The following is a 13569-nucleotide window of genomic DNA, read 5'->3' as shown; positions in this document are numbered from 1 at the left end:
CTCATCATGATGCTGCCGCTGATCTGACAGGAGACAGAGCTCAGGCAGTAACGTGAGGTTGGGAAGTGGCTGTAAATACAGATGAAGCTTCCGTCGCTGGCCTGCCACTCACCTTCTGCTGTGCGGCCCAGTTCCTAACAGGCCATGGTCCCTGGTACTGGTTCATTGCCCAGGGGTTGAGGACCCCTGATCTACAGCATATGATGTTAGTATTCAGGAACTCTTGAGTCTGAACACATATTTGGGGAGTGTAGAGAGGTCACTAGCAGATCCTCTTCTGAAATAGTGGAATAAAAGTGGCAGGTGATCCTCTTCCATTTGGGGAAAATAACTTCTCTGTGGGGGTTTCCTGGTGGCTCAGATGGTAAAGAGTTCGCCTGCAGTGCAAGAGACCCGGGTTTGATTCCTAGGTTGGGAAGATCCCTTGGAGAAGGAAATGGCAACCCACTCCAGTATTCTTCTCTGTGGTCTCTGACCTTAGAGAGACATTCCCCCATGGCGGGGGAGTTTTTCTTTTGCTTCTCCTAACAGAGATTTCACAGGATTGGGATGTGTTGGGTTTGTCCTTGATACTCTGCTGGTCCAACCCACTGGAGAAACAGACCCACTCAGGAGGAGGAATAAAGTAATTGTCAAGTGAATATTTTTCTGCTGATTATTGGAGTCAATGGACCAGAAACAATACCTGAGGGTGACTTAGCATCTGGGATTTTTGAGGGCTGGAATGAGAGGTAAAAACGATGACAGCAACATTCCAACCTATGGATAACAGGATTTTTCTACATTTTTATGTGATCTTATTAGTTATTAGTTATGTTATGTGCTACATTAGTCATGTTTTGTGAAAAATAGTAGATTATTCTCTGATATAATAAATTATTTAAAAGGCCTGGATCTTGTGTTCACTTTTATAAACATGTAATTCATTCTATCTAGAGAATTATTACTGGATATAACTCTTGCTTTTCATAGCCTACTCTCCCCCTCCTCTGCAAAGATTTTTTTAAAGTACCCAGTAGTAAGTGGGTCATGATTCTTCAAACTTTCCAGTGGGAAAAAAGAATGACGGGGTGCAAATTTTTCCCTTGGAGGGCACAGTGAAGGCAACATGCTTCATCAAGTTGCCAGTGCAACAAGAAAAGGTGCCAGACAGTACATGGAATCATTTTTCAAGTGCTCTGGCGCAGAGTTACCAAAACCTGGAGTCCACAGCACAGCAAATAGGAGCAGCAGTACCGCCACCTATTTCATAGAGTTGTTGCAAAGATTAAGTGAGATATTAAACAAGGAGCTCTTAGCATAAAGCCTGGCACACAGAAACTATCAATAATTCTTCTGTCATCCTGGAAGAAGACTAATAATGCCTGATCTTTGGGTGGCCAACCTGCTCTCACTGGACACCAAGAGAGTTCCCCATAACGTCTCCTCAATCCAAGCATCTCCAAGATGTCATGTAATATGAGCTGAAGAGTATCTACACATGGCATTCATTCAAAATCACACTGCATGCTTTCCTCTTGAGTTTGGAATTCATCTTGGGAGATTTATCAGGCATGTGAAAGAGAAATATCTCCTAAATGAGCTGGAGAAAGCAACGAAACAGAAAGAAACGAGGCCAAGCAGTGACTTAAAACATGTCAGGATTTGGTCTATTTTTTTTCCCATCAACATGTGCTGTTCTCATTAATGGGAGTTTCTCACACACTCAGTAAGGAAACAGGCAACAGTGTCTTTTGTTATAGCCTGAAGGCTCGTCCAAACATTTAAGGGATGTGCGAGCCATAAATTTCCTCCAGACTGTAATCATCTTTGCAAGATCAAGTGCTCATGACTGAAAACATCGCTGACCTGTGAAATATCACCAAGGCGCTTCATTTTTTTCTCCAATAATGAGGTTAGTTTATGGTATGTACTTTGTCATATGAGATTTGAAAACATCCTTCCAACTATCTATCAAAACCACTTGTATTTTTGTTGCTGTTGTTGTTGTTGGTCAAGTCATTAGCCTAGATGATAGATGAAAAGGTAAGCTATGGCCCTTGGGCCAAATACTGCCTACTTCCTGTTTTTATAAATAAAGTTTTATTGGTTCACATTCAAGCCTAGTTATTTACATACTTCCTTTGGCTACTTTCATGTTATGACGGCTTAACTAAGTAGCTGCAACAGAGATTATGTGGCCACCAAAACCTGATCCTTGTACAATCTGGCCCTTTATAAAAGTTTGCCAACCCTTGATCTAGATCATTGTTTTGTGTAGAAAAAATTCTGGTTGAATCTATCTGGTTCTCAGAGAAGTTAAGAATTTCCCATATTATTAAATCCAGACACTTGGCTGATTGCAACAGAAGGGAGGAAGTGAAGAGAGAATTACTAAACTCTGAGTTAGAAGACACTCATCCATTTATTCATTCCACATAAGACACTACCACCACCATCCCAAGGAAACCCTGGAGTGTGAGCAAAATACATAAAGCCTCTGGCCTCAGAGTATAAAGTTAATGAGGGAGATAAACAGAGACCACGTCATTCATTCATTCATTCTTTTCATAAAACAATACTTATTTATTTATTTGGCTGTGCTGGGTCATAGTTATAGCACTTGGGATCTTCAATTTTCATTGCAGCATGCCAGATCTTTAGTATGTGGGATCTAGTTCGCTGACCAGGAATTGAACCCGGGGCCCCTGCATAGGGAGGGTAGAGTCTTAGCCACTGGACCACCAGGAGAGTCCCCATTCATTCATTCTTCACTCATTCATTCTCTGTAATGTGCCTGGAAATATTTTAGGCATCAGTTAACCATACCAAAGACAGATTCTAGCAGTGGAGAGAAATAATAAATAAGCACATATGAAAATAGCAGGTACCGAAAAGTGCCATAGTGAGAGTATTTGTTTAACCATGCAAAACTGAAAGTTTTATAGGTCTACAGTGGCTGAATGTTGGCAGTTCTCTATGGTTCAGCCTACCAGTGAGAAATGCTGAAGAGTCATTTTCAGATGGCTTTAAATTAAGGGGTCTGGGAGGGAGAGATAAGTTAGGAGTTTGGGATTAATATACATACACTATGATATACAAAACAGATAAACAACAAGGTCCTACTGTATACCACAGGGAACTATACTCAACATATTGTAAAAACTTATAATGGAAAAGAACCTGGAAAAGAATATACACACCCACACCCACACATACACACACACACACACACACACACACAACTGAATCACTTGGCTGTACAATTGAAACACTAATTGTAAATTAACTATATTTCAATTTAAAAAAATTGAGGAATCAAGGAGGGCTTCACTGAGGAGGTGACATCTGAGCTAAGACTTGAATGAATCCCGCCCAGGGAACAATGAGGGAGATTTCCAGGCAAGGAGCGGGACAGCTCCTTGCAAATACCCTACAGCCAAAATAAGCTTAGTTCATTGTAGGTAAAGAAAGTAGACCAGAGGGGCTGGAGTAAGGTGGGGTCTGGGGAAAGACGGAGGAGCTATGGTTGAAGAGATAGTCAACGGTAAGGTCAGATGAGGTCTTGTGGGTTAGGATAAGGATCTTGGCTTTTATTTGAAGAATAACCAGGAGGCTTTTAAAAGGAAAGTCACGTGATCTGATTAATGGCTTTCAAGTGTTTTCATTCCTCTTCTGTGAAAAGTAGCCTACAATAGCAAGAACTGAAGCAGGGAGATTTAGGAGGCAGTATGGAGTTCTGAGCACAGTAAGATCACAGCAAGGATAGGTGGGGCCAGAAAAGTGGGGAGGCAGGAGATGTTTAGGAGCTGAGATCCGTGGAGCTGGTGATAGTTTGGATGTAATTAGGCGGGAAAATGAGGGATCAGGGAGCCTGCCAACTTTCCAATTTGAGTACCTGGCTGGATACCTACTTGTTGTGATTCATAAGCCTGAGAACACCAGAAAAGAACCAGGATGTGGGGGAGATTATAGGTACTGATTTCAACCTGTTGAACTTGAGTCATCTTTATGACTTGTTTTCCCTCAGGTGGTATCGATGACCATGAAATCTTATATGAATCAAATTGGCAGGATTGCTTTATTCTTTTAATCATACATCTACTACTTTGCCATTATCTTTTTCTTCTTCTATGTTTTTTTTTTTTTTTTTTTGACTTAGCTGATTTTGAGTCTCTTGAGTGAAGCCTTTGTGTTTGTGCTTTCCCAGTGGTCAAGAGGGGAGTGTTACAGTTGCAAATTGTTGGCATGTATGTTGGTGGAAGTCGTTTCTTTTACGCCCCCTGAGGTAGTCAGGAATTAAAACAGCCAACAGCAGGATTCCCACCCTGGATTTTTTTTTTTTTTTTTTCCATTTGACAAAACGAACCTAAGAGGGAGTGATGCCAAATATACAGTGCCTGAAAAAGGTTTATGACCTGAACTGGTATCCCACCCGCAGATCGTATCTTATAACACTAAACTGGGGTGTAAGCAGATTCAAAAAACGTGCCTTGCAATCACTTTCCAAGAGCAGCAGGTTTGGCAGAACTCCAAGCTGCATACCTGGAGCAAACACGGAAAATATTCCAGGTTAGGCAGGTCTGAGAGTCTTTCCATGTTATAGACCAAGCATTCTGCTCACCTATTAATCAGACAAGGGCAGTAGCAGTATTGTAATAGGATCCCTCACCTCTGGATTTGTAAAGCATTTTATTGACGTAAATCATGTCACGTATAACCCTGTATGCCATTAGCATGCACCTCCTCAGTCTCCTGCTAGATTATCCCATTTATAAGGTCATGTCATATCTCTGCTTCTCCTGTATACACAGACTCATCTCAGAGATATTATGGGTTTGATTCCAGACCCCTGCAGTAAAGTGAAAATTGCAATAAAGTGAGTCACACACATTTTTTGTTTTCCCAGTGCAAATAAAAGTTATATTTAAACTATAGTCTATCAAGTGTGAAATAGCATTGTCTGAAAATGGTATGTGTCTGTATGTGCTCAGTCACTCAGTTGTGTCTGACTTTTTGTGACCCCATGGACTGTAGCCCACCATGAGATTCTCCAGGCAAGAATACTGGAGCGGGTTGCCATTTCTTTCTCCAGGAGATCTTCCCAACCCAGGGATTGAACTCATGCCGCTTGTGTCTCCTGCACTGGCAGGAGGATTCTTTACCACCGAGCCACCTGGGAAGCCCCTTAATTTAAAAATATTTTACTGCTAAAAATTGCTCACCATCATCCGAGCCTTCAGCGAGTCATGCATGATCTTTTTGCAAAAGTGACATTAAAGACCACAGATCACCAGAAGAAGTATAATAATGATGAAAAAATTGAAATATTCAGAGAACTACCAAAATGGGACACTGAGACAAGAAGTGGGCAAATGTTGCTAGAAAAATGGTGCCAAAAGACTTGCTCATTGCAGGGTTGCTTCAAACCATCAGTTTGTAATAAAGACAGTATCTGTGAAGCACAATAAACTGGAGTATTAAAACAAGGCATGCCTGTAATGGACGGAGCCTTAGTGTTGGTGAGTGAATGACTCTATGAATCAGAATTAGCCAAGATGATGCCTGATTATAAACAATTAAGGAATTTCAAATGTGACTCTTAAATACTACCTAGTTTATAATGACTTATCATGGGAAAGAATTACACACAGCTGAAAGGAGGATGAAATAACATTTGCCAAGGAGAGGTGTGGACAGAATGAACTTGTTGCACCAGAGGTCAATGCAAAGATCCTTCTCTTTCCCAGGTCTTCTCAGTCCAAGTTTGTGGAGCTTCACTTACTCTAGCCATAAATAAACTTCACTTATGTTAGAGACACACTGAGGGGAAAGACAACATTACCTCTGGTTTTCAAGTGCATTAAGACTAGGGATCACCATCTAAAAAGGCCTTTGGCATCACTGACTCAATGGAGATGAGTTCATTTTTACATGAGTAAAACTCTTTTTTTTACATGAGTAAACTCTGGGAGTTGGTGATGGACAGGGAGGCCTTGTATGCTGCAGTCCATGCGGTCGCAAAGAGTTGGACACGACTGAGCGACTGAACTGAATCTTACATATGCTCAGAGCATATGTAAGCATATGTCTTATTCATTTGTGCAATAATATTAATAAGTTAATCACCCAGAACAATTTTTTAAAAAGCACCCTTAAGAAATACTTCAATATTAGAAGTAGGTTACTAATTCAATTGAAGAAAAGGAGAATGAAATTTATTGTAATAGCTGCATCATGAGGACATTTACAGAAGTCCTTTAGCATCTCTCAATTAAAACTAAAAGTTAAATCTACAAATAGAAGAAAATATCACTGACAGACCCATAAAACACTCATGTTTTTTCATCTAGAAATCCTGGGAATTGTTTAATGAAAACAGAAAGGTATATGCACAAAGATGCCACTGAATCATTCATATAAATCAAGGACTGGAAACAGTCTAAACTTTATATCAACAGGGTAATTTAGTAAAAACAATGTACAAATCAGCATCATTCATACCCATTAAAATTTTGATTATGAAGGGAAGGAAGAAACTTGGAAATGCATTTGATATTTAACTGCAAAGAGAGCAGATTATAAAATGACACATTCTATATGATATGTATATACACCACCTGATGCAAAGAACTGACTCACTTGAAAAGATCCTGATGCTGGGAAAGACTGAAGGCAGGAGGAGAAGGGGACGACAGAGGATGAGATGGTTGGATGGCATCACCAATGGACATGAGTTTGAGCAAGCTCCGGGAGTTTCTTTTTTTAAAAAAGAAAATTATTGAGATAGATAATAGCCAATTTTTTGTTTATTTGCTCTTTTGTATCATGTGGTTGCTTTTGTTTATTTTTAAAATATTTACTTATTTATTTGGCTGGAACAGGTCTTAGTTGCATCACACGGAATCCTTAGTTGCAGCTCTCAGAATCTTTAGTTGCAACATGTGAACTCTTAGTTGCATCATGTGGGATCTAATTCCCCCACCAGGGAGCAAACTCGGGCCCCCTGCATTGGGAGTTGAGAGTCTTCACCACTGGACCACCAGCGAAGTCCCTCATCTGGTTGCTTTTAAAAATAATAAAATTAGTTTATTGCACCACTATTTACAATAGCCAAGACAGGGAAACAACCCAAATGTCCGTCAACAGTTGAATGGATAAAGAAGCTGTGGCACAAATATACCATGGAACACTCAGCCATCAAAAACAACGGAATAATGCCATGTTCAGCAACAGGAATGGACCTAGAGATTATTATACTAAGTGAAGTCAGAAAGAGAAAGACAAATACCATATGTGGAATCTAGAATATGACACAAATGAACTGATCTATAAAATAGAAACAAACTCACATAGAGAACAGGCTTGTGGTTGCCAAGTAGGAAGACAGGGATTGGGAGTTTGGGATTAGTACTGTAGATGCAACCTATATAGGATGGTTAAACAAGGTCCTACTGTATAACACAGGGAACTATATTCTGTATCCTGTGATAAACCATAATGGAAAAGAATATGAAAAAGAATGTATATATACATAACTGAATTACTCTGCTATACAATAGAAATTAACACAACATTGTAAATCAACTACACTTCAATAAAATAAATTTTAAAAATAATAAAATTAGGCAGAGCTTATGAGAGAGAACTAAGTAAAAGCCAATTAATACAAGATGTCAGGAAAAAGAGGTGCCTTATTTGGGACTTGATATAGTTCCAATGGAATCCTGTTTGGGAGTAGATACCAGGGACAACACGTCATTGTGTTGAAGCACTTTTCATAAAAACTCATCCATTTAACATTTTTTTTTTAACTGCCCAAAGTTCTTTTGGCTGAGAAATACCCTTTAGTGGTTAAGTTAAACTAGAAAGGAATTGTGAGCTCTAACGAAGGAGTCAGTTTAGACTCAAGCGGAGGAAATGCATGAACTTTTGCCACTTTGAAGTCCTTGGGTTCTCATTTTTCTGGGTCTCTGAATCATGAAGTGGTCAGAGTTCATCTTTTCAGGAGCATTCAGAGAAACAGCTCCTTTCAGAAACTCCACTCATTCGGTTCAAAGGTGAGCCGAGTTTTCATAGCACTGGCTTTTCCAAATTAGACCTGGGGCTGGGGAGGAGGTCACAGGAGGAAACCGCATTTCCATGGGCTCTCTTCCTAGAGGAGCAGCAATAGTTTTCTGGAAAGTTCGCTTTTTAATCTGAAGTCCCAGAAAGTTTGCCACTTCTTTGATGGATTCAGTGCCCCATGAAACGCAATGGCAAGGATAACTGGTTAAGACTCAGCCAACGTCAAGAATCATTTCACGAAGACAAACTGTCATTAAAATACACCGCCTTCCCCTCGGGGGTGAAACTGAGGACTTCTCACGCCCCTCTTTCCGCGTCTGCTGGACTTGGATGCCGAATCACCCCGGAGGAGCCCAGCCCCGAGCAGATCCGGCGGCCCCCGCCTCCCACCGCAGGCGGGGCGCGCAGCGACCCGAGCGCCTTAACTGGGGTGGGGGGGCGGGGGAGGAACTTGGCCGTGAACGGAAACAGCGACGCGAGAGAAAGGAAAGCAGGCCTACCTTAAAACTTTCCAGTCTTTGAGCGGATCCAAATCAGAGATTAAAGAGACCATTGTCTAGAGGGTGGCCGAAGGCAGGTCCAGTCCGGAGCGGAGGGGGCGCGGGGAGGGAAGGGGAAAGGAGGCGGCCGCCAGCTGCTCGGCTCAGGCCCGGAGCCACTGGGCGCCCGCGCGGCTCTTCCTCCTTCTAGGATTGATAAGCACTTGTCCTGGCTTTTCTCCACCTCCCCCCCACCCCCCCAAATCAATCTTGCGCTATATTACTTCCCACCCCGGCTCATTTCTCCACACCACCTTTTAAAGCCCTTGTAATCTGCTCCGACTGATCACATTTGACCTTTTTGTAGCCCACTTTATTCCAAGCACAGCTCTCAGTTAAATCTCTCTTTATTAACACCGTCCTTCTTGGCTTGCTTTTGGAACAAACACAGATCAAGCCTGAAGCCTCCAGACTTTACCAGCAATCATTTACAGATTACTGCAAGCTGCAGCTTTCTCCTCCTCTGGGGCATCCTCCTGCCTCTGAGATTTTGCTTTCATATTTCTGTCAGAAAACCGGTTAGGTTTCTTTCTTTCTTTCTTTTTTTTTCTTTTCCTTTTTTTTTTTGGTGGCTTTGGTTCTGGGACACCAGCGTCGGGCTTACAGCTTCCCTCAGAGGCTGTAACTACATGACTGTTAGGATTTGTTTTTTAGAAATAATTTGGAACCAGGCTGCTTAACAAGCTAGAATTTACTGTGTGTTTTCTGGCAGAGAATTTGCTACACTGCCTTTTTTTCCCCCCACCTCCTTTCTTTCTTTTTCGTGTTTTAAAACAACATGAAGAGGGGGAAACAGAATCTTTCTAAGCATTAAGAGAAAAGGGCATGGGCTTTTCTCCCTCAACTTGTATATCTTTTGTCCTTTATTTAAAACTGAACATCCTTTCAATAATCATCTGAAACTGTGCATAGCAGATGTTTAAAAAAAAAAAAATCCGGAGCAGAAATGTTTTCCTCTAGACCGGTCTGTGTACTGATGTGGGTTGTTTGTGAGCATGCGGGTTTCTAATATTCGTCAGCACTGTCTCTTCGCATGTTTTCTGCTTTCCTGGGTTCTAGCCAAGGTTCCACTTCTGAAGCCCCTCCCCCACCCTGTCCTCCCAGGATCCTGGCATTGACCTTGAAATCCCCTGGCATAGTGGTCTCCATGACTTCTCTGGTTATTCAGATTTTCCTGTACCTGCATGCCATGTGAGCTTTACTTGATTCTTGATCCTCTCTCTTTCTATCCAATTCCTCCTTTCCTTACCCTTATTTTAAAAGGTAATTTTAAGATCAGCACCAGACATGGAAGATCAGCCTCCCTGGTCTAACAAAACAATGATTATTGTGCCTGGACACTTGGCCAGTTCTAGGTCTTTTTGTCTTGGTTGAAAAAAGTGTGGAGAGTGTTAAGGGGTGTTAAGGATGCACTGGCATCAACCAAGAGTTTCCCCACAAGAAGAGTTCAGACTTAAAAAGAATGCAGTGCCATTCAATGTTCTGCATTGACCTTACTACCTAAAATGGTCAGCCAGGAGGATGGGTTCCAGTTTCTTGCCTTTAGGCTAAACTTAGCAAGAAAAAGAATCTCTGTAGGGAAAGATGTGACAGCTGTTGGCAGTGTTCTGCTTTTATTGTCAGGAAGTTCTTCCAGTTAACTCAGAATGCCCCTCACAGCATTTTCAATCCTTTCCCTGCTAGTCTTTTCTCTAAGGACCCCCTTCTATCCAAGAATATACAGCAAACCCTCAGATTTCCCATTTACAGTCATACACACTTTCCTTAATGGCTGTAAATGACTCTCTTTAGAAGTATGACTATATGCTAAACTGAAAGAGAATTTCATACCTTTTATAAAAACCCCTGCCTCTCTGGAGTTTCATGCTTCTTCCTGGGCTGTCTTTGCTGTCCCACTGTGGATCTTGGGTCACAGCAGAGTAATGTGTAAACATTTACAGAACACTCGTAATCCTCAAGTACTTCACCAAATGTGGGTGATAATAATAGCATTTGTGGGGCATGTACCTCCAAAGGGTTCCAAATGCTTAGGTAATTAATAAGATGTTTCTCCCTTTAGAAAGCTAGTAGGAGAAAACAAAAGATTATAATGAAATCGCTTCTGTGACTACAATGACATCATCCTTATATATTAACCCATCTCTCTGCCACTGAGATTCAGGTCTGGGGGAGAAGGGGGAACGGGTCCTTAACCCTTGGAGTTCAGGGTTAACGGGTGACAGGCAGAGGGACTTGGTTTTTGGCCAAAGGACGAAAGGACAAGAACATGTTCCTCGATTATGAAATCATGTTTTAAAGCAGTCGTCCTTCCAAAAAACTTTTAAAGGCAGTTCCTTTGGATGAAACCCTGCCCCAAGTTCAAGTGCAGAAAACAGATTCTAGTGAAAGTTTATTACTGGGCACTGTTCTAATTTCCTTAGGTATGTTAGCTCATTTAGTCCTCATGACTAACTTGCTTATGAGGTAAGTTACCAGAAGCACCCCCATTTTGTTAATGTAGGTGAGGACATTCTGGCATGAAAATTTGGGCTCCCAGGGCTAGTCCTCAGCAGGGGGAGGGGTGGTACCCAGAAGCCACTCCCACTGGACCCCACGGGATTGGCCACACCAGGCATTCCCTCCCTCCCTCAGGGAGGAATACAAAAGCAGGGTGCATTGGTATTGGGGTGGGACTAGGGTTGGGGTCAGGTTAGGGGTGGATAAGATGCTTTCCATGAGGTTCCTGTTTCCTCTCCTAAGGCGCCCTAGGAAACCCTAGCTTTTAGAACAGGCTTTTAAATCCACTTCCTGAAAGTGTTTGGTGATAGACCATCTTTGAAGGGCTGAATTGAGTCCAAAATGGGCTGAAGATTTTGCTCTTTTCTTTATTAATTTTGAGGAACAAGTATTTTCTTATATATACTGGAGATTAATTCCATGCTTTATATGTGCAGATTTCCCTTTTTCCTCTCTCCCCTAAGTATTTCATTCGTGATTCTGAACAGCTTCACATCAAATAGATCCATTTCCTACTAAGAAAAAGGCCATCAGAAAAATTCACTCACCTTCAGCTATTAGGGAACCCAGTAAGAATGAAGAAAAAAACACAATACTGCCCTGTTCAAAACTTGGCCAACTATTCATCTTTAGCTCAGGAAAATCAACGATAAACTTTTTACATGTAAAACTCAGAGGTTAAATTTAGTGTAGAGTAATCTGGCCCCCAAATATAATTTTCTTCCATGTCACTGAATGAATGACAGGGTTTAATTCTGTGTTCTTTTTCTCATATTTTGATTAATTGATATCTTTGAAAATGAAATTGTTTTATTATGGCTTATAATGACTTCAATAGTTGGCTCTTCTGAATTGTCCCTGAACTGTTAAAAAACAATGTCATCCATTTAATTTCCAAAAACATGTTTTTTTTAAAAAGTATCTTTGATATTAATTTCTCATTTTGATATTAATTTCTCATTTAAATGCTTTCTACTCTGCGATCACCCTCTGTGTTTTTCAGTCTTCTAACTTTATTGAGGCTTTCGGTGGCTAAGTCAAAGATGTCTCTTGGTATATGTCATGTTGCACTTGAAAATATGTGGGTTATTTTCAAATATCTTTTGATATTTATTTCTAACATAATTCCACAGGGATTAGAGAACATACTCTATGATTTTAATATCTTTAGACCATGAAATTTTTGCATCTTGATTTATGTCCCTGGATATGTTCCAGTATCTCCTAGTTTATATTCTATGGGAACTTGAATAGAATTTGTATCCTACTGTTGTGTGAAAATTGTATAGATCTTAATTATGTTGAATTGGTTCAGGTGCTTTTCAGGTCTACTATATCCTACTTTTCTGTATATTCATTCTATTAATTTTTGAGAGTTTGATATTGAAACTCCAGCTAAAAATCTTAATTTATCTGCTTAAAAATAATTATAATACATAGTGGGACTATATGTAACTTTGTTCTGTATTTTCCAAGTGTCCTGTAAATGTGTTGTCATATTTTCATAATTTAAAAAATAAAAAGGAAAGAGAAAATCAAGAGACCTCAGTTTACTTTTGTGTAAAATGGTGATAATAAAACTCATCTTAATTATCTCAGGACATTATTTAAGGATAATGTATCTGAAAGTGCTTCAAAGAGGTTGAAGTGAAGTGAAGTTGCTCAGTCGTGTCCGACTCTTGCAACCCCATGGACTGTAGCCTACCAGGCTCTTCCATCCATGGGATTTTCCAGGCAAGAGTACTGGAGTGGGTTGCTATTTCCTTCTCCAGGGGATCTTCCCGACCCAGGGATTGAACCCTGGTCTCCTGCATTGCAGGCAGATGCTTTACCATCTGAGCCACCAGGGAAGACCAAAGAGGTTAGGAGGCTATAAATACTGTAATCTAAACTTTCAGAATAAAGTAAATCATGTCATAAAAATGTACCTTTCTGAAAAAAGAGAATGGTCATCCATATAAAGCAACATTCATGAATTGTCCCACTATTACCAGTGACAAGACTCGTAATTCTCCTTTTCATATAACTAAACTTTCTACGTCTTTCCCTCTTCCCAGGCACAGAAACCAAAACCAAAATCCAAATGCCAACAAAAAAAACCCCCCTCTTTGGACCTCCTGCATCCAAACAAACAAAACCTCAGGCCCCAAACCTTATGAGCCTGTGGTTTTCACAAGTATGGGGGCTAGAGTCACCTGGGAAGCAAATGGAAACACAGAATCTCAGTGAAGAGACAAGAGCAGGAGCCAAGGAAACCGCATTTCATACCAGACTTAGACAGGGAATGCTGATGGAGGGTCAGCAAGTAGAAAATTTGGCAGCCAGTGGTAAAGCATCTGCCTGCCAATGCAGGAGATGCAGGAGACACGCGTTTGATCCCTGAATTGGAAAGATCCCCTAGAGGAGGAAATGACACCCCACTCCACAACTGATAGACTCAGCATGCACTCAAGTAGAAAATTTGCCCTGGTCCTTTAGCATCCTGGGT

At 40.9% G+C, this 13569-nt stretch overlaps 1 protein-coding gene across 1 annotated transcript in view; it reads right to left on the bottom strand.

The window, feature by feature from the left end:
• Window positions 1-8694, bottom strand: part of CELF2 (CUGBP Elav-like family member 2) — a 550854-nt gene extending 542160 nt beyond the window's left edge. Inside the window, exon 1 of the mRNA XM_061126053.1 lies at window positions 8547-8694. Coding sequence (XP_060982036.1) covers window positions 8547-8599 — 53 coding nt within the window. The 5' untranslated portion in view covers window positions 8600-8694. The remainder of the gene's footprint in view (window positions 1-8546) is intronic.
• Between the last annotated feature and the right edge of the window lie 4875 nt (window positions 8695-13569).

This window comes from Dama dama, chromosome 23 (assembly GCF_033118175.1).
Source record: "Dama dama isolate Ldn47 chromosome 23, ASM3311817v1, whole genome shotgun sequence".
Lineage (NCBI taxonomy): Eukaryota > Metazoa > Chordata > Mammalia > Artiodactyla > Cervidae > Dama > Dama dama.
This window is presented reverse-complemented; position numbering and strand designations above follow the sequence as displayed.